This window comes from Cydia strobilella, chromosome 5 (genome assembly GCF_947568885.1).
Source record: "Cydia strobilella chromosome 5, ilCydStro3.1, whole genome shotgun sequence".
NCBI classification, from domain to species: Eukaryota; Metazoa; Arthropoda; class Insecta; order Lepidoptera; family Tortricidae; genus Cydia; species Cydia strobilella.
Window position 1 is genome coordinate 1986619 of NC_086045.1, and position 27339 is coordinate 2013957.

General features: G+C 45.2%; 2 protein-coding genes across 2 annotated transcripts in view; one reads left to right on the forward strand and one right to left on the reverse strand.

Moving 5' to 3' along the window:
* Positions 1–510: 510 nt before the first annotated feature.
* On the reverse strand, positions 511–3500 carry LOC134741825 (protein transport protein Sec61 subunit gamma). Its single transcript, XM_063674719.1, has 3 exons — positions 3380–3500; positions 3197–3293; positions 511–1165 (listed from the first exon to the last, which is right to left on the reverse strand). The coding sequence occupies exons 2-3, from the start codon at positions 3288–3290 to the stop codon at positions 1053–1055; spliced, it is 207 nt and encodes a 68-aa protein (XP_063530789.1). The 5' UTR covers positions 3291–3293; positions 3380–3500; the 3' UTR covers positions 511–1052.
* An 844-nt stretch (positions 3501–4344) lies between these two features.
* The window catches only part of LOC134741329 (exocyst complex component 7), a 56153-nt gene continuing 33158 nt past the window's right edge, over positions 4345–27339 (forward strand). Inside the window, exons 1-10 of the mRNA XM_063674080.1 lie at positions 4345–4545; positions 5900–6065; positions 8912–9039; positions 9827–9901; positions 10574–10691; positions 13202–13422; positions 16918–16982; positions 18899–18999; positions 20870–21060; positions 21790–21957. Coding sequence (XP_063530150.1) covers positions 4498–4545; positions 5900–6065; positions 8912–9039; positions 9827–9901; positions 10574–10691; positions 13202–13422; positions 16918–16982; positions 18899–18999; positions 20870–21060; positions 21790–21957 — 1281 coding nt within the window. The 5' untranslated portion in view covers positions 4345–4497. The remainder of the gene's footprint in view (positions 4546–5899; positions 6066–8911; positions 9040–9826; positions 9902–10573; positions 10692–13201; positions 13423–16917; positions 16983–18898; positions 19000–20869; positions 21061–21789; positions 21958–27339) is intronic.

The window sequence follows — 27339 nt, forward strand, 5'->3', positions numbered from 1 at the left end:
ATCGTTAATCATGATGCCGAAAAACAAGGGCCCCAAAATGGAGCCTTGACTGACGCCAGACCGGGTATGGTAAGGGTATGATGTATTTCTGTTGCCGCTATAACAAATACTAAAAACAGATTAAAATAAATATTTAAGTGGGGCTCCCACACAACAAACGTGATTTTTTTGTAGTTTTTTGTGTAATGGTACGGAACCCTTCGTGCGTGAGTCTTGACTCGTACTTGGCCGGTTTTTTAAAATGACTGTTTGCTTGGCCAGTCTTATTTCCTACTTTAGTACGAAGTTTTATTGGCTATGTGCGAAGTTGGTGGTGGGGGCTAAGATACATCGCGACGCCAACGCACGACGTGGTGAAAATGAATGACGTACAGCGCCATATACTCGAGCTGTCAAACACATGGATACAATTTTTTTTCTTAAATCTTATAATCCTAGTAGTAAATAAGTCATACATATACAATACAAGACTTATTTAAGTGAACTCATATAAGTGAAAGCCATTATAAGAAGTTGAATAATTTATTCATTCAATTTAAAATATAAAATGAAAATAATGGGATGCTTTAACTTAGTGTCCGGGCCTTAATAGTAGAGTGGAGGTAGACAGAACTTAGTCTAATTAACATTTAGAATTTAAAGTATGCTGCCTTGATTGTACTGTGGGTGATTATGTAATGATTATGATTTCAAATAATTATAACTTTCCAATAATTTGTACATGATTTTTAAGGTGCGTCCACATCTGACGAATGCCACTCCACAAGTAATTTGCACACTGCTCGCGAAAACGAGCTCATTCACCAGTAACCAGTACCATTCGCGCTATATGTTATAGACAAACTCAAGAGCATCGTCAGCCGATGGACCAGCTGGGGGCAAGATGATTCTGCCGAAGGCCTAGTGGAGGGGCATGGACATACCATACATTGTATGATTTGTATGTAATGCCGCTACCCCCCTGCTCTCCCTTGGTATCTTGGTACTTTTACACCTGGAGTAAGTCCCGTCCACCTCCGAATGAGAATTATGTCTAAACTAGAACTAGCAGTTTATGATCCGACAATGATGTTGTTGATGGGGATGTGTATAAGCTTCACGAAGAAACCGATGAAACCCATGATGCAAAAACCGATGGCTGTCGCGATGGCAATTTTTTGGAATTCTGGAAAGAGAAAATATGGAATGTTAATAGAAATTATTATTATTAGTTCTGGACAGTCGTAATATCGGTTACCATCATTAAGGATTTTTTATTGGCTGTAACACAATAACAGAATGCATTCTGTTGTCAAGCTTTGACCCTTTGAACGGCACGTCTATCGCGTGCGGCGCGTCATTGTGAACCCTGTCGGGAATGCATGAAGGTTGATATTGGGCTGTACAGTCGCCATCAGATATATCGATGCGGCCGAGGTGCTCAAAAATATCTGAACACGCACCTAGCGCCTTGACAATAGAGGCGTGTTTAGATATTTGTGAGCACCTTGGCCTATATCTAATCTATATCTGATGGCGACTGTACCCTTGGTTACCTCATATTTATTTATTTATTTAAGCCTTTTATTTTCCTTAAATATTCCTTTTTTATTTTATTACATTAAGGACCCCCGTCGGGTATAGGCCTCCATTTCTTTCCACCTTTCTCGGTCTTTTGCCTTCATTAGCCAATTTTCTCCCACTGTGGCTATGATGTCCTTGGACCACCTTGTTATAGGTTTTCCCACCTTCCTTACGGTATATACGGTATATAGGTACCTCATATTATTATTATTATTATTATTATTTAGCTTTATCCCACATTAGTGGTCCCCAAGGGTATAAGCCTCCTCCATCTGTCTCCACCTCTCTTTGTCGGTGGCAACATCCATCCATTTTTTTCCCGCAGCCTGTACAATGTCATCTGCCCATCTTTTTCTTTGCCTTCCCGCTCTTCTCTTTCCAGCTGGGCCTGGCCATTTTGTTACAAGATTTGTCCACCTTTGATCCTGATATCTTGCTACATGACCTGCCCACCTCCACTTTTGTTTCAGACTAAACTGCAGGGCATCTGTTATCTTTGTTCTCTTGCGGATGTCTATATTTCTTGTTTTTTATACCTCATATTACGAGGCCAAAATTGACTAGAACTTTCAGATTTACGGTTACAATTCATTGCCAAACTTAAAATTGTGCACTTCTTTAAATTACTAAGCCTTTGGTATTCAGAAAAAAAAAAAATGTCTCGCCCTAGGAGGGTCCATGCTGTACTCCATAATGTAAACACTTTGTAATACCATGGTTGGCATTCAATAAATGATATGATGTGAATAAGAGATAGAACTATTATAGTTCCACAATTGGGTAGCAGTATCATGGGAGAATGCGCAATAACACTAAGCGCCACTTGCACCATCCCACTACCTCAGGGTTAACCTAGTGTCAAATTGTACTGGTAACCATAATAACTCCAGGTTTAACCGATTAACCCCGGGCTAGTGGGATGGTGCAAGTGTTGCTAAGTAAATGTTTTTTTTTAACAAGCAGAAATGTGCGAATAATGCTATTAAGCTTAAATAAATTTAAAAGTGGAAAAATTACTGCCTTGGGTGAGACTTGAACTCACTGCCCCTGGATCGATATTCCAGTGCTCTAATGCCCTGGAGAAGAAATGTTTAAGAAGTGTAACACTCTTATGGTAGATGTTGCTAGTGTCCCCTAGAACCATATGGTGGAAAGATTCGCTGGCTAGGGATGGGATCTTGATGGCTCAGTTGGCAGTGCTAGAGTATCGATCCAGAGGCTGTGAGTAAAAGTCTCACCCAATGTAGTAATTTTTTCACTTTTAAATTTAGTTTAGCTTAATACAATCATGAAATTGGATCAAAATATAACACAGACTATACCTACGTACCTATTATTCTTGTAAGTTTTATGCCAAAAAATATGCAAAACAGATCTCATAAATTTTTTATTTTGTACATACAAACGAATACTAATCTTAACTATTATTTACAATTATGGACAAATGCCAAATTTATACTTGTTTGCGAATAATCTTTGGACAGACTAACGCGCTTTCTTTCAAAATTGGCAGCGTAGCGTTGCGTAGCCTATTCCACAGCCGTTGTGTGTTGTCTTACACTTTACAGTTATATGTCTTACTTTCCAATCTACCTTCTATGACAGAAAATAACATGAATATCATGACACGTACCTTTTCTGTCGGGCTTCGTGCATCTCCTGACCAGTCTGATAGAATCCTTAGCGAACTGCTTGCCAGGCTCCACGAATTTAGCGATCTGATCCATTTTCTGAAAATGATTACACCAATTTTAGAAAAGATTTCCACTTAGGAGAACGGCCACTGAGATAACAACACTTTTAAATAGAAACTTACTTATTGAGTAATTAGTTTTAACAGTTCGTTGTAAAACTGTGTTGAAGTACCCAATTCCTAAGGTAAATGCAAGCTCGCGTGAGAGAACGTAGCGAAACACTAGACGTCAACCAGCCACGTATCGAGAAGTTTCACGCACGTCACCAGAATTAGTGATGCGACAACATGATAGTTTAGTTAATCGTTATCGATTGTATTTCAAATAAGTCATAAATCGATATCAGATATTAAATATCATCAGGTCTTGAAAATTTTAACATATAGTTTGTCAAAGGACTGTCTCATTTCAAACATAGACAGAGAGAATCATACTATCTCTGTCTTACACTAGTACTAGCACCCAAAAGAAAGGGATAAGTATAATTTTCCTGGTTGTTACTGACTGACAAATTGGTTTGACCAACTATAATTGAAAATTGGCTTAACACAGGAGCGCCACGACAGTATCTACCTCGTAGTATCTTCTTAGTAGTTTGTGGCGCTTTGCTTCGCGCCGCGTAGTCAGGCCAACCGCCAAAATCGATCGATCGAGCGCCATCGAAATATGGAGCGGGTTTAACTTGCACATAACTATCGTGTTTTTTTTTTAGTGGCATTGGCATTGACTACGGATTAAAAAGCCCCCCACACCCAGTCACATTATGCTATAGTTGGTCAAACCTAATTTGCAGTAAATAAGAACAAAAAAACTATACTCATCCTTTTCTTTTGGGTGCTAGTACTAGTGTAAGACAAAGATAGTATGATTCTCTCTGTCTATATTTGAAATGAGACAGTACTTTGGCAAAGAAATATTGAAAGTAAATTATTTCATGATGAAAATATCATGAATAATTCATGCTTTATTTTATTATAATAATATGTATAATTTTATTACTAGAAATAAATTTATATTCTAGTTGAAAAAGCCGTGTGATGTTTGGAAAAGGTTTGTTAACTGTCACTGTCAGTGTCAACTGAATGTCAAAACTAGGGAAGTCACAAAAGTGAAAATATTTTGTAATATAAAATAATCATTTTTATTAGTTATCAACTTGTTCATAGAGCAAAAAACACATTAAGTTTAAGCTTACAGTTGTATATGGTGCTACACACAATATAGCTCGTAATTCCTAATCATGTACGCGATAGAAAAGAAATTCGAGATTGAAATGAAACTTAAGAAGGTTTGTTTTCACTTACATTTCCCCACTTCACTTGATTGTCTACTTTTATTACCTACTCTCTTCCGTTTGGTCTTGGTCTTACTTTACTCTATACTACTAATTCTTTGGTCTAACTATCTCCAACTCCAACTACACTGAGAAATTGCCGAGTTAAAATAATCTTGAAAATGTACGAGTGCAGTGGGCGTATAAAATATCATATCCATACTAATATTATAAATGCGAAAGTCTGTCTGTCTGTCTGTTACCTCTTCACGCTTAAACCGCTGAACCGATTTAGTTGAAATTTGGCGCAGAGATAGTTTGAGTCCCGGGGAAGGACATAGGATAGTTTTTTATCCCAAAAACCATCCCTTAAGAGGGTGGAATCATGGTAGAATTCAGATAATTAATGAGTTGCCTAATATTTTATTATTATTATTATTTAATAAGCAGGCAGGCAGTTATGGCAACTGATATGGCCTGTATCCAGTAATCATAAAGATATATATCATGAACGAGTATTAGATGTAGTGTTATGCTTGTCTAATTTATTTTTAAACTGGTTCACATTTTGTGCTGAAACTACGTCTTCCGGGAGTTTCTTCTAAGCCCTTACTACTCGGTTGCTCAGAAAGTGTTTGTAAGGGTTACTGTGAGACCTATGCCTTTCTAGCTTTAAGTGATGACCTCTCAGACGATCGCTGTTGTTGCGCTTGAACATCTCTTGAAAATCCTTGAGGTCATAGTGCCCAGATAGTATTTTGTAACTCTCTATTAGGTCTCCGCGTTCTCTGCGGTGCTTTAGGGTAGTGAGTTTCAGTTCCTTTAGTCTCTCCTCATATGGCTTGTTTTTAAGTTGCCTTGGCAGTTTCGTGAAACTCCGTTGGACCTTCTCCAGCATCGCAATGTCCTTGGCAAAGTAAGGACTCCAGACTTGAAACGCATACTCCAGTATGGGTCTGACGTATGTCTTGTATATTTTTAGCATCATATCCGGTGTTAAGGTCTTGAAAGCTTTCCTAATGAGGTAAATCATGCTTCTGGCTTTCTTAACCATTGTAGATATGTGCTCTTCCCACTTTAGATCTTCCGAGATCTTAACACCTAAAAATATTTGAGTGCATATTATGGTCAAATTCAATGATTGCTATAAGACTTTCTCCAGGCGCTATTCTTACTCTAACTGGGGTTACTAAGTCCACGCAGACAAAGTCGCGGGCAAAAGCTAGTAAGGTTATATTAAGGTTTTGTGGGGTGAAAATGGGGTTGAATTTTTTTAATTACACTATGTTAATGAAGTCACGGGCAGAGGCTAGGTAGAGACATGGAAATGATAATTTGTACATTTTATAATTTTGAATGGCTTTATTAGGAAATGAGCAACATGGCGGAGCTGAAGGCGGCAGCTAGCCGCAGCTCAGCGCTGGCCGGAGACGTGTGCAACGTGCTGGGAGCGTGCGAGCAGCGCCTGCAGCAACTGGAGACTGCGGTGCTGCCGCTGTACGGCGACACGGCGCGCCTGCAGCATATACACCACAGTATGTCAATACAAACTTCCTCAAAATTCAGACATTACATGTTTTAGTACCTATTGTCTATTTTTAGCCAATAACTTTCTTATCAGGGCAATCCATTTGTATGCTATAAATAGATAGTTTCAGAGCAGTAATGAATTCAAATTCGTAATTCAAAAAGCGTCCGTATACAGTTGTTGTTGTCATCATTACATCTTCGCGCATCACCATTGTTGTAATTTTTTTTTTATTTTTATTTTTTTAATGTGGTTTCGTCACTCAGTGAGGATGTCACCCCCATACTGAGATCTATAATAATATTACCTACACCACTACATTCTTTTTAAGTATAGCTTGCACATCATCCTCGCCTCGTCTGACAGTGGTGATGCCAGGACGATGTTGCAGCTACCTATGTTGGTAGTTTTGATACATGTCATGTCGCTCCTCAGCGCCTCGTTGCGGACACATTCCTTCATCACATGGAGAACATTTTCTATTTGATTGCATTCAGGGCAGTTTGGTGATGCAGCTAATTTCATTATGCAGAATGCGCCCAGAACGAAGCTTGAGGAGTGATACTACCCTCTTCTTGCTTAGCTTTTGTCAAACCATGGGACCTGAGGGGGCTGACATTGAACCGTTCGGCACCAAATTCCTTTAGTGAGAGATCGCTCATCAAAATACTCCTTCCAAACCTGCCTGCAACTAATCCTGACTTTGCCTAGTAGTGCATGTAATTGTGTATTTATGCAACTTATTTTCTTCTTGTAATATCTGTTTTGCATTTGTAACAACAAAAGCCAAACTCCATATACACTGTTGTAAAAACACACGCTTCGGCAAAGTAAATATTTTGTGACTTGACTCGCTGACTCAGCTGGAAAGAGCTGGAAGTCGCCGCTCAGGATCGCGATAAATGGAAAATTCTTCTGAGAGCCCTATGTCCCTAATGGGGGTAACAGGATTACATCATCATCATCAAATCTACGTACATCAAAAAACGTTGTATGATTGTATTTCATTTTCTTTGTAATGTTATCAAGTTTATTTCATGTATTTTACATGAAAACTAATGTTTTAAAGTAACATATTTTATGAATTAAATAAAATAGAAATAGGAATTTTATCCAACAACACTTGTGCGGCATGGCCGCGGCGTTTTTATTTTTATTTTTTATTTATTTATTCAATAGCCATAAAATGTGTACATGTTGATGTTAGACAAGGACAGTGAGAATCAATACAATTTTACCCGGTGGGTGTAGCTACATATTTACATACTTATTATATTAACTAACAGTTTATCATCATCTTCCTCGCGTTATCCCGGCATTTTGCCACGGCTCATGGGAGCCTCGGGTCCGCTTGACAACTAATCCTAAGAATTGGCGTAGGCACTAGTTTTTACGAAAGCGATTACCATCTGACCTTCCAACCCAGAGGGGGAAACTAGGCCTTGTTAGGATTAGTCCGGTTTCCTCACGATGTTTTCCTTCACCGAAAAGCGACTGGTATAAATATCAAATGATATTCCGTACATAAGTTCCGAAAAACTCATTGGTACGAGCCGGGGGTTTGAACCCGCGACCTCCGGATTGAAAGTCGCACGCTCTTACCGCTAGGCCGCCAGCGCTTCTCATTAACTAACAGTTTATATTATAGTATTCACTTAAGCTGTAGGGGCATAACTAAATGACAATTTTTTTAAGTTCAGTCAACAAACTTCAAGTCATTGAGTGACCTAATTTCTATACCATCCATAGTATTACGACTTTGTTTGTTACACTGCAAATCTCATAGCAAGTAATCATTTTGAAGTTTCACTAACTGGTTAGTAGTTAGTACACTTATTATTAATTAAATTATGTTTCCAATGAAAATGAAAATGAAAAATGATTTATTCAGTAACAAGCTTTTAAAAAAAAATACAGGTTGGTGTCCCTTTTTAAGTACATAAATACTTGTGTTAAGGAACACCACTCTTCCTCAGTGATTACCTAAAAGCTAAAAGCAAAACTATGATACTATAAGGTTACGCTAAGGTTAGGTAACTTATACTAGAGCAGTACTGTCATAGTAAATTTTGTAACCCCAGTAAATTCACTGCCATCTGTCGACACACTTTAAAACTAAAAATGAAGATTTATAAAAATACGATAGAATGTATTTAAAATATAGATAAATGATTTTTTTTATTTGCATTAATTATTTTTATGATTTTGACCCATGTTCTTTCACTGATATGCGTTAAAATTGTTAAATAACAAACGAAACCGTCAACGCCATCTATACGACTGTAGGCCAAAACTAGTAGCGCCCTCTGAACGAGAATCAAATTTTCTTGATTTTCGAGGCACGTTTTTTCCTTAGACTGTATCCATCTATTACGGAGTTATATCTATCTTTGGCTAAACTAAACAGTTTATTAGTGATGAGTAAGCTATGTTATACTAAAAACTAAAACTAAGATAACGCTAGCGGAGTAACTAACGTAATTTTAAAAGTTTAAGGGCTACTTATGTAATAGTGTTTGTGTGTGTGTTAAGGGACCCAATAGTAGAATCACTCTTATTTCTGTGTGATAAAGCTGAGATTTTCATACCCAGTTTTATCTTTTTCCTGAACTCTTCCAAAGCTACCCTTAGACAACTTATTTGTCACAGGGCGGACACGCTATACATCAAAAATCACTTGCGTTTCTATGTCCGAACGGCATAGTGTGAGTAAGTTGCTTAAAAATAGTACTGAGCGGCCGGCAAACGGCCGTCAATCTGCTGTCGCGGGGCGAGGTAATTCGAGTCGGGGCGGGGCGGTGCGTGGCCGTTCTGTATGATAATACTATTACTTATTCTGTGTTTTTGTTTCAGACATGGAACGTACAGTGAAAGCCTTGGACCATGTGATCAATTACTACATGGTGTCTCGAGAGCTGGCAGATCTAGTGCAGGCTGGCCCGCATACATCTAGCACTGACACACTCAACATTTACTTAGAGGTATTTCAACCAGTCTACACTAACCTTATAATTTTAAATTTATGGCTTGACGTTTCGAACGTGACTTTACGTTCGTGGTCACAGGCAGACTGGCGAGGAATTGTATCAACATCTTCTTGACGCGCGGGTTGATAAAAAATGTTGATACAATTCCTCGCCACTTGTGACCACGAACGTAACGTCACGTTCGAAACGTCAGGCCATAAATAAACGTAAGTTTGTACGCGATTAAGTCCCGTGTTAGTATTAAAATTATGAGTGAAAATCGTGTTAGTTTAAATCAGTATACACTAATCTTGTTATTAAAACGTTTACGAGTTAATCCCAGGGCTCGGAACCGGTATTTTTTAAAAACCCCGAAATAGCCCAATATTTTGAATTTTTTTTATACTCATTACGTAGGACTGAATCATGTATTTAGGAAACAATTTTGCATTATTAAAAAGCCCCATTAAAAATGAAATTATAAACAAAAGAACGAAAAAGAACGTAATAATACCGGTATTTTTGTATGGAGCAAATACCGGTTTCCGACCCCTGGTTAATCCCAATAAGGCCTAGTTCAGTGGGTTTAAAAGTCGCCCATGATTTTCTAATAGCCTAACAGGGTTCATGTGAACACTTTAGCTGTAAAATGCTCTTTGTAAGACCTTCTGTAAACACATGATTATAAATGCAATAAATGAATTATGAATTAATAAAATATAGAAGGATTCAGGTGATTTTCCTCTTGCATTTTTTATTTATTTATCTTTTTTTTAACGCTAATATTGCTTTTCAATTTCAGGCATTGGATAAGTTGGCGGAAGCTCAGAATTATTTTAACAAGAACAACCCGCAGAGTGTTGAACTAGAAAACATTGTAAGTATTGTTCTGTCATTACAAAAGCTCTAAAATATTGATGGCGTTAACAGAGTAGAGTTATTAGTATGTGTTAAAAACTACAAGCAAATTAAACAATGAGTCGATTCAATGAGGGCTACCGCGTTTAATTTTGCCGCTAGGGGCGCTAGTGTAGATGGAGGTCTTTCAAAATGTCAAATGCATGGAAGTTTTGGGGGTTTCAAGCTTTTTTCGGGAATTTTTATTTTTTATTTTATTTTATTTATTTAGAAACAAACAGTCGCTTATATTAATAAGTTGTTACAATATAGGGTAATAGACTTATAGACCTACAGTTTCAATTTTAACTCCTTATTCATAATCGTGGTAAATCTTTGTCCATCTTTCACATCATCAAACAATCATGGTAAACAATAGATACAGCTCAATAAATGTTAGTGATTTAAAAAAGGTGCCAACTAAAATATATGCAAAATTAAACAGGTTGAAAAAATGGCACATATAGACGTTAAAATACTTTTGTGTATATTAGAACGTATTGATTATATGAAAATAAGCATCGAAGAATTTTGAGATCTGTTTTTCTGGACCCTAATAATTGCTCGGAGTAATGCTGAGCCGAACGTAGCCGAAAATGTTCGAACGCACAAGTTTCCTACCCCTGCTTTAGCAAAATATTATTTCCTGTAGAACCAGCTGTACAATACGGGCGTTTTAAAATTGGAGACCGCTTTTGAAGAGCTGCTGAACCGCAACACGCGTCCGCTCTCACCGACCACCCTGATGGACATGATCGCTTTGGAAGAAGGTACAGTACATTATTATTTACAACGACGGGACTTAATCGCGTAAAATAAGTTTTAAATTTTAAAGTACAGTACAGTACAATACAATTAGCCTTTAATCACTAGCTGGGTCCACACATAGCGAGCAGCCTCGCGAGGAAATATCGTGTAACATTTGCTTAGCACGTTTGCCTCACCCGAGCCGATTTGCTCGGCAAGATGGCGTCATTCAGTCAGCTGTTCAAAATAGCGCCGCACGATAACATATACTAATCTATGGCCGCACGTACTGACTGCCGTGACACACACACACACACACACACACAAGGGTTCGAAACGTCGGGATGTATTATAAATTCAATATACGCGATATAATCCGTTTTCATAGTTTTATTTCATAATTTTAGTTCAGTTTAGTTTGTAAGATATTCATTTTAAGTATATGTTCGGTTACTTTGTATGTAACTTTGGTAGGAAGAGCGGGATCTCCTGCCACAAGTATAATTTAACTTACTTGGATATTTTGGGGTTTTTTTCGTGTTTTGAGAACTTTTGACGTAAGTAGTGTAGTGTAGAAGTTTGACGAACAATATAATCACACGCACCATAAACAAATACGTCTACACTGGCGCGCGGCAAACGTCTGAGGCGCATTTGAGCATTCCGAAAAACCGCCGCCGCTCGGGCGAGGCACGTCTACACTGGCCGTTTTGTGCGCGAGGAAATTTCCTCGCGTGGCTGCTCGCTATGTGTGGACCTGGCTTTCCGACTCATTTAAAGGAAGAAGGTATTTTAAAACAACTATTTATAGACATTTCCCACCACCTCCTCATGGCAGGGCTCGGAACCGGTATTTTTTAAAAACCCCGAAATAGCCCAATATTTTGAATTTTTTTATACTCATTACGTAGGACTGAATCATGTATTTAGGAAACAATTTTGCATTATTAAAAAGTCCCATTAAAAATGAAATTATAAACAAAAGAACGAAAAAGAACGTAATAATACCGGTATTTTTGTATGGAGCAAATACCGGTTTCCGACCCCTGCCTCATGGTCTTTCCTGGCTCGCGCCGTACAGACCGAAACGCGGGAGTTACACGTGTTCGTGTCTCCCTACAAATTTTTATTTTTTGTCCCTGGCCTTTCTCCCATTCAGGGCAGGCCGCATCTCCAGCTCTCCATCCCAAGTTTGGGCTTCACAGCACTGCACGTCCACTCGGCGTCGTCTTCACTATTAATAGACAGTGGGACCTCACCAGATATACAGAGCGAGCATACGCGCGAGGCAATTTCCTCGCGCGTATGTTCGCTCGGTGTGGACCCGGCTAATAATGATATATAAATCATGAGAGACTCGACTCATCAAGGGAATCATGAAGGTTCGACTTTGCAAGGTTTTTTGCAAAAATGCATTGTTACTCGTACTTCCAAGTTGTTTCAATATTTTTTTAAGAATAATCAAGGTAACCGGGGAGTCGAGGTTGGTCTTTTTTTTTAAACGAGGGTATACGTCGTCAACTGGAGGACAATAAGGTCCTTTTTATCTGAAATTCCAACAGAAATTCTGATAGAAAGTTTTTTATTCCCTTCTCTGATTTTAAGCCACAAATGTGACGTTTTCAATTAAAAGGTACCACATTGTCGCTTACCATAGGACGAAAATTGCTTGTATCTTTATATGAAAAACAGCGTCCTTATGGCAAGCGACAATGTGGTACATTTTGCTTGAAAATTACACAAATGTGTTTTTTAGGGTTCCGTACCCGAAGGGTAAAATCGGACCTTATAGTACTAAGACTTCGCTGTCTGTCTGTCTGTCACTAGGCTGTATCTCATGAACCGTGATAGCTAGACAGTTGAAATTTTCACAGATGATGTATTTCTATTGCCGCTATAACAACAAATACTAAAAACAGAATATAATAAATATTTAAGTAGGTCTCCCATACAACAAACGTCATTAAATCACATTTACAAACGGGTCTATCGCGAATTTATTTTGTTACCTTTATTTTCCGACGTTTCGACACAGGTTTCACTGGTGGTGGTGTTTTGACATTTTGCTGGGACGTCAGTTAGTCGCGACCACGACCAGTGAAACCTGTTTCGAAACCAGGGGTCGGAAACTGGTATTTGCTCCATTCAAAAATACCGGTATTATTACGTTCTTTTTCGTTCTTTTGTTTATAATTTCATTTTTAATGGGACGTTTTAATAATGCAAAATTGTTTCCTAAATACATGATTCAGTCCTACGTAATGAGCATAAAAAAAATCAAAATATTGGGCTATTTCGGGGTTTTAAAAAAATACCGGTTCCGAGCCCTGGTCGAAACGTCGGTAAATAAAGGTAACAAAATAAATTCGCGATAGACCCGTTTGTAAATGTGATTTAATATGTGTTCAAACCGCGTAAGTTTAAAATGTTATATAACAAACGTGATTATTTTTTTGTCGTTTTTTTACGTAACGGTACGGAACCCTTCGTGCGCGATTCCGTCTCGCACTTGGCCGGTTTTTATTATCACCAGACTCGAGTGTAGACAGCGTGAGCGTGTCCGGGTCCGCGCCGAGCTCGTGCGGCGCCGCTCAGGCGGCGGACACGCTGCGCGCCGCCGCGGCGTGGCTCGGCGCCGCCGGCCGCCCGCCGCAGCAGGCGCTCCTCACGGCCAGGGCTCCGGCCGCGAGGCAGGCGCTGAACGCGTTCAAAGATCACTTGAAGGCGCGTTCCGTGCCGCACGATCCTATCATGGTGAGTGACAGTTGTGTCGCTAGATGGCGCCGCGGCGTGGCTCGGCGCCGCCGGCCGCCCGCCGCAGCAGGCGCTCCTCACGGCCAGGGCTCCGGCCGCGAGGCAGGCGCTGAACGCGTTCAAAGATCACTTGAAGGCGCGTTCCGTGCCGCACGATCCTATCATGGTGAGTGACAGTTGTGTCGCTAGATGGCGCCGCGGCGTGGCTCGGCGCCGCCGGCCGCCCGCCGCAGCAGGCGCTCCTCACGGCCAGGGCTCCGGCCGCGAGGCAGGCGCTGAACGCGTTCAAAGATCACTTGAAGGCGCGTTCCGTGCCGCACGATCCTATCATGGTGAGTGACAGTTGTGTCGCTAGATGGCGCCGCGGCGTGGCTCGGCGCCGCCGGCCGCCCGCCGCAGCAGGCGCTCCTCACGGCCAGGGCTCCGGCCGCGAGGCAGGCGCTGAACGCGTTCAAAGATCACTTGAAGGCGCGTTCCGTGCCGCACGATCCTATCATGGTGAGTGACAGTTGTGTCGCTAGATGGCGCCGCGGCGTGGCTCGGCGCCGCCGGCCGCCCGCCGCAGCAGGCGCTCCTCACGGCCAGGGCTCCGGCCGCGAGGCAGGCGCTGAACGCGTTCAAAGATCACTTGAAGGCGCGTTCCGTGCCGCACGATCCTATCATGGTGAGTGACAGTTGTGTCGCTAGATGGCGCCGCGGCGTGGCTCGGCGCCGCCGGCCGCCCGCCGCAGCAGGCGCTCCTCACGGCCAGGGCTCCGGCCGCGAGGCAGGCGCTGAACGCGTTCAAAGATCACTTGAAGGCGCGTTCCGTGCCGCACGATCCTATCATGGTGAGTGACAGTTGTGTCGCTAGATGGCGCCGCGGCGTGGCTCGGCGCCGCCGGCCGCCCGCCGCAGCAGGCGCTCCTCACGGCCAGGGCTCCGGCCGCGAGGCAGGCGCTGAACGCGTTCAAAGATCACTTGAAGGCGCGTTCCGTGCCGCACGATCCTATCATGGTGAGTGACAGTTGTGTCGCTAGATGGCGCCGCGGCGTGGCTCGGCGCCGCCGGCCGCCCGCCGCAGCAGGCGCTCCTCACGGCCAGGGCTCCGGCCGCGAGGCAGGCGCTGAACGCGTTCAAAGATCACTTGAAGGCGCGTTCCGTGCCGCACGATCCTATCATGGTGAGTGACAGTTGTGTCGCTAGATGGCGCCGCGGCGTGGCTCGGCGCCGCCGGCCGCCCGCCGCAGCAGGCGCTCCTCACGGCCAGGGCTCCGGCCGCGAGGCAGGCGCTGAACGCGTTCAAAGATCACTTGAAGGCGCGTTCCGTGCCGCACGATCCTATCATGGTGAGTGACAGTTGTGTCGCTAGATGGCGCCGCGGCGTGGCTCGGCGCCGCCGGCCGCCCGCCGCAGCAGGCGCTCCTCACGGCCAGGGCTCCGGCCGCGAGGCAGGCGCTGAACGCGTTCAAAGATCACTTGAAGGCGCGTTCCGTGCCGCACGATCCTATCATGGTGAGTGACAGTTGTGTCGCTAGATGGCGCCGCGGCGTGGCTCGGCGCCGCCGGCCGCCCGCCGCAGCAGGCGCTCCTCACGGCCAGGGCTCCGGCCGCGAGGCAGGCGCTGAACGCGTTCAAAGATCACTTGAAGGCGCGTTCCGTGCCGCACGATCCTATCATGGTGAGTGACAGTTGTGTCGCTAGATGGCGCCGCGGCGTGGCTCGGCGCCGCCGGCCGCCCGCCGCAGCAGGCGCTCCTCACGGCCAGGGCTCCGGCCGCGAGGCAGGCGCTGAACGCGTTCAAAGATCACTTGAAGGCGCGTTCCGTGCCGCACGATCCTATCATGGTGAGTGACAGTTGTGTCGCTAGATGGCGCCGCGGCGTGGCTCGGCGCCGCCGGCCGCCCGCCGCAGCAGGCGCTCCTCACGGCCAGGGCTCCGGCCGCGAGGCAGGCGCTGAACGCGTTCAAAGATCACTTGAAGGCGCGTTCCGTGCCGCACGATCCTATCATGGTGAGTGACAGTTGTGTCGCTAGATGGCGCCGCGGCGTGGCTCGGCGCCGCCGGCCGCCCGCCGCAGCAGGCGCTCCTCACGGCCAGGGCTCCGGCCGCGAGGCAGGCGCTGAACGCGTTCAAAGATCACTTGAAGGCGCGTTCCGTGCCGCACGATCCTATCATGGTGAGTGACAGTTGTGTCGCTAGATGGCGCCGCGGCGTGGCTCGGCGCCGCCGGCCGCCCGCCGCAGCAGGCGCTCCTCACGGCCAGGGCTCCGGCCGCGAGGCAGGCGCTGAACGCGTTCAAAGATCACTTGAAGGCGCGTTCCGTGCCGCACGATCCTATCATGGTGAGTGACAGTTGTGTCGCTAGATGGCGCCGCGGCGTGGCTCGGCGCCGCCGGCCGCCCGCCGCAGCAGGCGCTCCTCACGGCCAGGGCTCCGGCCGCGAGGCAGGCGCTGAACGCGTTCAAAGATCACTTGAAGGCGCGTTCCGTGCCGCACGATCCTATCATGGTGAGTGACAGTTGTGTCGCTAGATGGCGCCGCGGCGTGGCTCGGCGCCGCCGGCCGCCCGCCGCAGCAGGCGCTCCTCACGGCCAGGGCTCCGGCCGCGAGGCAGGCGCTGAACGCGTTCAAAGATCACTTGAAGGCGCGTTCCGTGCCGCACGATCCTATCATGGTGAGTGACAGTTGTGTCGCTAGATGGCGCCGCGGCGTGGCTCGGCGCCGCCGGCCGCCCGCCGCAGCAGGCGCTCCTCACGGCCAGGGCTCCGGCCGCGAGGCAGGCGCTGAACGCGTTCAAAGATCACTTGAAGGCGCGTTCCGTGCCGCACGATCCTATCATGGTGAGTGACAGTTGTGTCGCTAGATGGCGCCGCGGCGTGGCTCGGCGCCGCCGGCCGCCCGCCGCAGCAGGCGCTCCTCACGGCCAGGGCTCCGGCCGCGAGGCAGGCGCTGAACGCGTTCAAAGATCACTTGAAGGCGCGTTCCGTGCCGCACGATCCTATCATGGTGAGTGACAGTTTTGTCGCTAGATGGCGTTATCGTTATCTTTACCGAACTCCGTAATAAATGGATACGGTCTAAGGAAAAAACGTGCCTCGAAAATCAAGAAAATTTGATTCTCGATCAGATGGCGCCCCTAGCTTTGGCCTACTCTCGTATAGATGGCGTTGACGGTTTCGTTTGTTATTTAACAATTTTAATGCATATTAGTGAAACGACATGGGTCAAAATCATATAAAAATTATTAATGCAGTAAAAAAAATCATTTCTCCATACATTATTTGATTTTTTTTATTGTTGGTTTTAATCGTGTGTCGATTAGATGGCAGTGAATTTACTGTGGCTTCAAAATTTACTATGACAGTACCGCTCTTTCCTATTATATCCTCTTTGTCTTTACTCATTGTGAGATTAGTTACTCGATTATTCACTAGATGGCCCCCTACCTTAGTTATTGTTGATTTTATGTTTTTTGGAATTCCTTTATTTACTTAGTTGATGTGTTTGTTCCAGAGAGCTAAAAATCTACTGCACCGTTCTGACAGCACTACTAAAAAAACGAGCAAAATACAAAAAGTGTTAGTATGCCTTGTTAATTTTGAAAGAAAGATAAATTATTATTTCATTTATCTTTTTTTATCCCCCTTCGCAAACAGGGGACACAGGGGTGTTATACGCGGTGTTTAAAAGTCCATTAACTTCGGGATACGGCGAAGTAAATTTAAGAAAACTGAGTGGCATTAGTTAACACATTGAACGTCGCGCATTATCTTATCTTATCTTATATATATATAGTTGGTCAAGGAAATATTGTCAGTAGATAAAGGCGCAAAATCCCAATTTTCTATGGGACGATATCGTCGATATCCCTTCGCGCCTACATTTTGTAAATTTGTCGCCTTTTTCAACTGACAAGATTTGCTTGACCAACTATAATAATAATAATATTTCAACCTATATATATACGTCCCACTGCTCGGCGCGATAATATTTTTTTTACTTTTTTTTTGTGTTTAACAAACAAACAATTGGAAACTTTGACATATCAATATCATTTCGAACATCGAACGTCCGAGATAGTACTTAATTCATACTAAACACTAATCAATACGTAAAAGTGTACATGTCCATAGAGACCTTATTAGATGAAAATAACTAAATTTAAGCTCAGGAATGCACCCTTAAGATTAAAGAAGTTTAAAAAAGAACCGGCCAAGTGCGAGTCGGACTCGCGCACGAAGAGTTCCGTACCATTACGTAAAAAACGGCAAAAAAAATCACGTTTGTTGTATCCATACTAATATTATAAATGCGAAAGTCTGTCTGTCTGTCAGTGTGTTCCCTCTTCACGCTTAAACCGCTGAATCGATTTAGATGAAATTTGGCATAGAGATAGGTTGAGTCCCTGAGAAGGACATAGGATAGTTTTTATCCCGAAAATCATCCCTTAAGAAAGTAAAAAGCGGGGTGGAATTGAGATAATTAATGAAGTGCCTGCTAATTTGTGTGCATAATATGCTCAAATTGAATAATTGCTATGAAATTTTTTCCAGGCGCTATACTTACTTTAGCTGCTGTTACTAAGTCCGCGCAGACGAAGTCGCGGGCAAAAGCTAGTGTGTTTATAAAGATACAAGTTGCTACGTTACCAATCATATTTTATTGTCTTATTTGACAGTTTTATATAAATATTCTAGGATGAACTAGCGTTACCTAGTTTGCGTTTGTAACAGCGCCATCTTTCATGAAATTTGGACGTCAACCTAAACAGTATGGGAGCCCCACTTAAATTTTTTGTGAAAATTTTAACTGTCTATCTATCACGGTTCATGAATTACAGCCTGGTGTCAGACAGACGAACAGTGGAGTATTAGTAATAGGGTCTCTAGGTACGGAACCCTAAAAACACGGCGTATATATAATTAGAAGTTTAACTATCTATCAGTGTTTTTATTATCGTAACTCCCTAACGGATGAACAGATATGAGCGCGTATTTTTTTAAATCTAAATAGATAGTTCTTAGATAGGTTTCAACTCACTAGATGGCGCTGTTTTGATTTCAAACATGTTCGTTAGATCAAAGATAGATATAACTCCGTAATAGATGGACACAGTCTAAGGAAAAAACCTGCCTCGAAAATCACGAAAATTTGATTCTCGATCAGATGGCACTACTAGTTTTGGCCTACTCTCGTATAGAGGGCGTTGACGGTTTCGCTTGTTATATATAATTTTAACGCATATCAGTGAAAGAACATGGGTCAAAATCATATAAAAATAATTAATGCAAATAAAAAAATCATTTATCCATATTTAAATACATTTGAACGTATTTTTATAAATCTTCATTTTTAGTTTTAAAGTATATCGATAGATGGCAGTGAATTTACAGTGGTTACAAAATTTACTATGACAGTACCGCTCTATCTTATTATATCCTCTTTGGTTAGATGTTAATGGTTATTTCAGTACCTAACTTATTTTGTATTACAGGATAGAGAAGCGAGCGAACAAAATAATCCAGAAGGCATCTCAGACCCTCGAGAATTCAACTGGGCTAGCGTTAGGTCCTCGCCGCTCCGTCAGCGAGGCTTGTGAGTTTTTTCATTCCACTTTTATATTGGTTCATCATCATCATCATCATCATGTCAGCCGATAGACGTCCACTGCTGGACATAGGCCTCCCCCAAGGCTCGCCACTCCGACCGATCCTGTGCCGCTCGCATCCACCGAATTCCCGCGACCTTCACCAGGTCGTCGCTCCATCTCTTTGGTCGTTATATTGGTTATGTATATATTTATTTATATGTATGTATTTATATTATAATATAGGCTACAGGTTTTCAATTATTTACTCGTGTAATAATTGAACCATAATTTCACTTTTCTGTACATAGTGTTCGTTTGTCTGTCATTTTTAATTGTCTACTCTCAGTTGCTCAAAGGTTGACTGGAAGAGATCCCTTACAGGGATAAGTTCGCCTTTGTACATTGTATACTTTCTGTTTAATTGTATATCTTAACCTGTCTTATGTGCAATAAAGTGTTTACATACATACATACTTTTTCATCAGTTTTAGGCGTGAATTCCTACGGCGTTTACATGAAGAGATGTTGTTTAGAACAATAAAAACCGGTTTCTTCCTATGTCGGTGTCTATATTTACGCAGCACACCACCAGGCCGGCCGGCCGTTAAGTCGCTCGTCGAATAAACCGGTTTATTTAGGTTACAATAAAGTTCTTGAAATGATCGCGTTCTTATGAAAGTTCGACGGAAAACCGAAATAAACCGGTGTATATTTTTATAAACCGGTTCCGAGCCTTGCTTCCCTAGAACAATCTTACAGACCGGCAAGAAATTTTGGAAATTAATTAGGTTAATTGATAATTAGGTGGTAGATCTTAATTTTTTTCGTGCAATGCAAAGATTTATTGACTATAAAATGTGTAAAGTCCAAAAATAAATTCACCGCGCATAATATACGACATCACAAGTTGAAGTTTGACAATAGGGGATACTACTCCAATGCTCTGCCACCAGAGTGCAGGACTAGCCTTTTTAGTAAACCATAGAGTAACTTATACATACTGTACCACTGTTTAACAGGTTTATGACAAGATTTTAGAGATAATAAAATATGACATTGATGCGTCAAGACGGTCTGCTTACAGAGGACCCACCGGGAAACGCGAATCCGAAAATTCACTATCTGCCTCTTTATCGGTCGAATATGCAAGAGTGATAGCGATGTTAGATAAATAATTTTTCTTGTTTCATGATAGACCCTCAGATTGTGGTAGTGGCGCCCTGGCGCCCCCTACGCAGAGTTTCGCGTAATATTCCCTATTAAGTTACCACCCAACTGTTAGATTCGGGGACTTACTCGTAATTTAACAATGCTACAATCAACAACAATTCTTTGCAAAATATTTAGTACAGGTATAGAGTAAATTTCCATCTGAATCCTTCTTTTTCACCGACGTAGTCACGACGTGCGAAACTTCTAGCTTCGGGCAAACTCGGCTCCGTTCGGCTCAGCATTGCTCCGAGCAATTGTTAGGGTTGGCACAACTTGACGTCCCTTTGCGTGCACGACCACAGATAAGATAATGACCTGAATTTTGTGAAACTCTAAATGGGGCATTTTCTATGAAAAGGGACCTTATTGTCCATGGCGCTTACGACGCACAGCGTCGCGCGGCATTGCATTTATATCGGAGCGTCGTTTATAATGGCGTAAGCGCCATCGACAATAAGATCCCTTTTTATAGAAAATACCACAAATAGCCGAAAGGGATAGTGCCATATATTAGAAAGGGACATCATGATTCGACCCTGAACCGCTGTCAAACTTGGGTTTTGTAGGAAGTTTCCTTTCTGTACGGTAGTACTATTATTTATTCTGTGACGTAGTGTTAAAGAAATGTTGAAAACCTCAAAAACGACTACCACGTAATTTCAGACACTGAAGAGTCCTACGAAGCGCTAGAAGAGTGGGAAGCGATGTTAGCGGGCTCCGTGGCGGCTGCCCTCGCTAAGCTCGCGAGGCACGAACAACGTGCTCTGTTAGGGCTCGTCCCGTTACCTCGTTTGCCACAACTACTCGCCCAGATTCTACACGAGTGCTTCGCTACTCTGCACCAGGATGTCGAGGTACGATATACAACTGTAGCATGAGAAACGGAGAAAGTAGTCATATATCTTCTTTGTGCTCGTGTTGGTCTGCAAGGCTCGGAACCGGTTTTTTTCTTCATACAAAAAATACCGGTATTATTACGTTATTTTTCGTTCTTTGGTTTATTATTCCATTTTAATGGGACAATCTAATAATACGAAGTTGCTACCTAAATATATGATTGAGATCTACGTAAAGAGCATACAATAATTAAAAATATTGGGCTATTTTGTAGTTTTGAAAAAAAAAAAAACCGGTTTCGAGCCTTGGTGGTCTGCGTATTTTAAGTAGATACTAGGAGTCCTATTAAGCGCTAAAAGAAAGGGAAGCGATGTTAGCGGGCTCCATGGCGGCTGCCCTGGCTAAGCTCGCGCGGCACGAACAGCTTTCTCTCCTGGGACTTGTGCCGTTTCCTCGTTTGCCACCATTTCTCGCCCAGATTTTACATGAGTGCTTCGCCACGTTGCATCAGAATGTTGAGGTACAATACAAACTACAGTGTTACTACAATATCCTATAATATACATAATTAATATAAAAAGAGTTGGGTTGCTATGAAATAGTCAAGCCGTAGTTTTTAAAGCGCCATTCCGTGTCGAGTAGCTGAATTACATTGGCGTTGGCGTAGAATAATTTTCCAATAATTTTCAATTAAATGCCTACAATTCGAATAAAAGTTTCATAAAACCACACATTTTTTTTTTCAGCGCGCCTGTCAACGCAGCCGCCGCGCATGCGCGCGCAGCTCTTGCGGTGCGTCGGCGTGCTGGGCGCTGCTGGCGCGCCTGCAGCGCCTGCAGCCCGACGTGGCGCGCGCACTAGCGCCCGCCGAGCCCACTGTCTACACGAGCATCGTCAACAACTGTCACATGCACGTGAGTATTACAGTTATCCGTTAGATGTCGCTGTACCGACCGAGACAGGTCTCTATACTATAGGTAGTTTAGTTAACAACCGTGCTGGGCGCTGCTGGCGCGCCTGCAGCGCCTGCAGCCCGACGTGGCGCGCGCACTAGCGCCCGCCGAGCCCACCGTCTACACGAGCATCGTCAACAACTGTCACATGCACGTGAGTATTACAGTTATCCGTTAGATGTCGCTGTACCGACCGAGACAGGTCTCTATACTATAGGTAGTTTAGTTAACAACCGTGCTGGGCGCTGCTGGCGCGCCTGCAGCGCCTGCAGCCCGACGTGGCGCGCGCACTAGCGCCCGCCGAGCCCACTGTCTACACGAGCATCGTCAACAACTGTCACATGCACGTGAGTATTACAGTTATCCGTTAGATGTCGCTGTACCGACCGAGACAGGTCTCTATACTATAGGTAGTTTAGTTAACAACCGTGCTGGGCGCTGCTGGCGCGCCTGCAGCGCCTGCAGCCCGACGTGGCGCGCGCACTAGCGCCCGCCGAGCCCACTGTCTACACGAGCATCGTCAACAACTGTCACATGCACGTGAGTATTACAGTTATCCGTTAGATGTCGCTGTACCGACCGAGACAGGTCTCTATACTATAGGTAGTTTAGTTAACAACCGTGCTGGGCGCTGCTGGCGCGCCTGCAGCGCCTGCAGCCCGACGTGGCGCGCGCACTAGCGCCCGCCGAGCCCACCGTCTACACGAGCATCGTCAACAACTGTCACATGCACGTGAGTATTACAGTTATCCGTTAGATGTCGCTGTACCGACCGAGACAGGTCTCTATACTATAGGTAGTTTAGTTAACAACCGTGCTGGGCGCTGCTGGCGCGCCTGCAGCGCCTGCAGCCCGACGTGGCGCGCGCACTAGCGCCCGCCGAGCCCACCGTCTACACGAGCATCGTCAACAACTGTCACATGCACGTGAGTATTACAGTTATCCGTTAGATGTCGCTGTACCGACCGAGACAGGTCTCTATACTATAGGTAGTTTAGTTAACAACCGTGCTGGGCGCTGCTGGCGCGCCTGCAGCGCCTGCAGCCCGACGTGGCGCGCGCACTAGCGCCCGCCGAGCCCACCGTCTACACGAGCATCGTCAACAACTGTCACATGCACGTGAGTATTACAGTTATCCGTTAGATGTCGCTGTACCGACCGAGACAGGTCTCTATACTATAGGTAGTTTAGTTAACAACCGTGCTGGGCGCTGCTGGCGCGCCTGCAGCGCCTGCAGCCCGACGTGGCGCGCGCACTAGCGCCCGCCGAGCCCACCGTCTACACGAGCATCGTCAACAACTGTCACATGCACGTGAGTATTACAGTTATCCGTTAGATGTCGCTGTACCGACCGAGACAGGTCTCTATACTATAGGTAGTTTAGTTAACAACCGTGCTGGGCGCTGCTGGCGCGCCTGCAGCGCCTGCAGCCCGACGTGGCGCGCGCACTAGCGCCCGCCGAGCCCACCGTCTACACGAGCATCGTCAACAACTGTCACATGCACGTGAGTATTACAGTTATCCGTTAGATGTCGCTGTACCGACCGAGACAGGTCTCTATACTATAGGTAGTTTAGTTAACAACCGTGCTGGGCGCTGCTGGCGCGCCTGCAGCGCCTGCAGCCCGACGTGGCGCGCGCACTAGCGCCCGCCGAGCCCACCGTCTACACGAGCATCGTCAACAACTGTCACATGCACGTGAGTATTACAGTTATCCGTTAGATGTCGCTGTACCGACCGAGACAGGTCTCTATACTATAGGTAGTTTAGTTAACAACCGTGCTGGGCGCTGCTGGCGCGCCTGCAGCGCCTGCAGCCCGACGTGGCGCGCGCACTAGCGCCCGCCGAGCCCACCGTCTACACGAGCATCGTCAACAACTGTCACATGCACGTGAGTATTACAGTTATCCGTTAGATGTCGCTGTACCGACCGAGACAGGTCTCTATACTATAGGTAGTTTAGTTAACAACCGTGCTGGGCGCTGCTGGCGCGCCTGCAGCGCCTGCAGCCCGACGTGGCGCGCGCACTAGCGCCCGCCGAGCCCACCGTCTACACGAGCATCGTCAACAACTGTCACATGCACGTGAGTATTACAGTTATCCGTTAGATGTCGCTGTACCGACCGAGACAGGTCTCTATACTATAGGTAGTTTAGTTAACAACCGTGCTGGGCGCTGCTGGCGCGCCTGCAGCGCCTGCAGCCCGACGTGGCGCGCGCACTAGCGCCCGCCGAGCCCACCGTCTACACGAGCATCGTCAACAACTGTCACATGCACGTGAGTATTACAGTTATCCGTTAGATGTCGCTGTACCGACCGAGACAGGTCTCTATACTTTTTTTTTTTTTTTTTTTTTTTTTATTGAGAAACAAACAGTCTTAAAGTAAACATAAGCAACTTAGCTAATAGCTACAAATTGATTTTTTATAAACCTATAGTTTCCTAATTCACATATAGAGGTACAATTAAAGAGTAATGATAAATAGTGCAAACTTGTAGTACCTAGTAGTTGTACATAATCAAAACAATAGTATACCAACTAATACAATAGCATATAAATGTATAAACAAGAGAAAAGACTTATACTTACACTTTTCACTTAGACTTAGACTTAAATTACTAAGATTACAAGTACTTACTATCGGGTTGCTTGCAACATTTCACCCTTATTTTAATAAAGAATATACAGTTCTTTTAAACAAGCCTAATGAACTGCTAAACAAATCTGCGTCCATACACTTTTCATTGTACTGCCTACACGCGCGCCCAATATACGAATGCCGTGCGTGTTTTGTTCTGCTGTTAGGAATGCTAAATAATGCCTTACTGCGACAACTACGTTCATTCCTACGGGGGACACGAAAGCAAATTTTATGTAATAAATCGGGGGCATCTACCACATTATTAATAATTTTGAATAAAAATGCTAAATCTGTACAGGACCGTCTAAGTGAAAGTGGCTGGATATTATGATGTGTAGCCGAGGAAGCGTAATTTACATAGTTACGACCCACTCGAAATTCCAGTGCTTTAACGAATTTTTTCTGGAGTCTTTCAATTCGGGTCTTATGGACATTAAAGAGAGGATTCCACACTACAGAAGCAAATTCCAATCTACTGCGAACGTAACTATTATAAAGAAGTTTATAAGTGAGAGGTCTTCGAAAAGGTTTTGCTACACGAAGAACGAAACCCAGTAGTTTGTATGCTTTGTTTAAAATATGATCTATATGAGGGTTAAACGTTAGTTTTGCATCCATTAACACCCCTAGGTCACGTATAATATGTTGTCGTGTTAGTATTGTGTATACTATAGGTAGTTTAGTTAACAACCGTGCTGGGCGCTGCTGGCGCGCCTGCAGCGCCTGCAGCCCGACGTGGCGCGCGCACTAGCGCCCGCCGAGCCCACCGTCTACACGAGCATCGTCAACAACTGTCACATGCACGTGAGTATTACAGTTATCCGTTAGATGTCGCTGTACCGACCGAGACAGGTCTCTATACTATAGGTAGTTTAGTTAACAACCGTGCTGGGCGCTGCTGGCGCGCCTGCAGCGCCTGCAGCCCGACGTGGCGCGCGCACTAGCGCCCGCCGAGCCCACCGTCTACACGAGCATCGTCAACAACTGTCACATGCACGTGAGTATTACAGTTATCCGTTAGATGTCGCTGTACCGACCGAGACAGGTCTCTATACTATAGGTAGTTTAGTTAACAACCGTGCTGGGCGCTGCTGGCGCGCCTGCAGCGCCTGCAGCCCGACGTGGCGCGCGCACTAGCGCCCGCCGAGCCCACCGTCTACACGAGCATCGTCAACAACTGTCACATGCACGTGAGTATTACAGTTATCCGTTAGATGTCGCTGTACCGACCGAGACAGGTCTCTATACTATAGGTAGTTTAGTTAACAACCGTGCTGGGCGCTGCTGGCGCGCCTGCAGCGCCTGCAGCCCGACGTGGCGCGCGCACTAGCGCCCGCCGAGCCCACCGTCTACACGAGCATCGTCAACAACTGTCACATGCACGTGAGTATTACAGTTATCCGTTAGATGTCGCTGTACCGACCGAGACAGGTCTCTATACTATAGGTAGTTTAGTTAACAACCGTGCTGGGCGCTGCTGGCGCGCCTGCAGCGCCTGCAGCCCGACGTGGCGCGCGCACTAGCGCCCGCCGAGCCCACCGTCTACACGAGCATCGTCAACAACTGTCACATGCACGTGAGTATTACAGTTATCCGTTAGATGTCGCTGTACCGACCGAGACAGGTCTCTATACTATAGGTAGTTTAGTTAACAACCGTGCTGGGCGCTGCTGGCGCGCCTGCAGCGCCTGCAGCCCGACGTGGCGCGCGCACTAGCGCCCGCCGAGCCCACCGTCTACACGAGCATCGTCAACAACTGTCACATGCACGTGAGTATTACAGTTATCCGTTAGATGTCGCTGTACCGACCGAGACAGGTCTCTATACTATAGGTAGTTTAGTTAACAACCGTGCTGGGCGCTGCTGGCGCGCCTGCAGCGCCTGCAGCCCGACGTGGCGCGCGCACTAGCGCCCGCCGAGCCCACCGTCTACACGAGCATCGTCAACAACTGTCACATGCACGTGAGTATTACAGTTATCCGTTAGATGTCGCTGTACCGACCGAGACAGGTCTCTATACTATAGGTAGTTTAGTTAACAACCGTGCTGGGCGCTGCTGGCGCGCCTGCAGCGCCTGCAGCCCGACGTGGCGCGCGCACTAGCGCCCGCCGAGCCCACCGTCTACACGAGCATCGTCAACAACTGTCACATGCACGTGAGTATTACAGTTATCCGTTAGATGTCGCTGTACCGACCGAGACAGGTCTCTATACTATAGGTAGTTTAGTTAACAACCGTGCTGGGCGCTGCTGGCGCGCCTGCAGCGCCTGCAGCCCGACGTGGCGCGCGCACTAGCGCCCGCCGAGCCCACCGTCTACACGAGCATCGTCAACAACTGTCACATGCACGTGAGTATTACAGTTATCCGTTAGATGTCGCTGTACCGACCGAGACAGGTCTCTATACTATAGGTAGTTTAGTTAACAACCGTGCTGGGCGCTGCTGGCGCGCCTGCAGCGCCTGCAGCCCGACGTGGCGCGCGCACTAGCGCCCGCCGAGCCCACCGTCTACACGAGCATCGTCAACAACTGTCACATGCACGTGAGTATTACAGTTATCCGTTAGATGTCGCTGTACCGACCGAGACAGGTCTCTATACTATAGGTAGTTTAGTTAACAACCGTGCTGGGCGCTGCTGGCGCGCCTGCAGCGCCTGCAGCCCGACGTGGCGCGCGCACTAGCGCCCGCCGAGCCCACCGTC

Excerpts from the sequence above, each read along its gene's own strand:
- LOC134741825 (XM_063674719.1), bottom strand. The coding sequence starts at position 3,290 with ATGGATCAGATCGCTAAATTCGTGGAGCCTGGCAAGCAGTTCGCTAAG. Across the intron at positions 1,166-3,196 it reads CACGAAGCCCGACAGAAAAG|AATTCCAAAAAATTGCCATC; the intron begins GTACGTGTCATG and ends TTCTCTTTCCAG.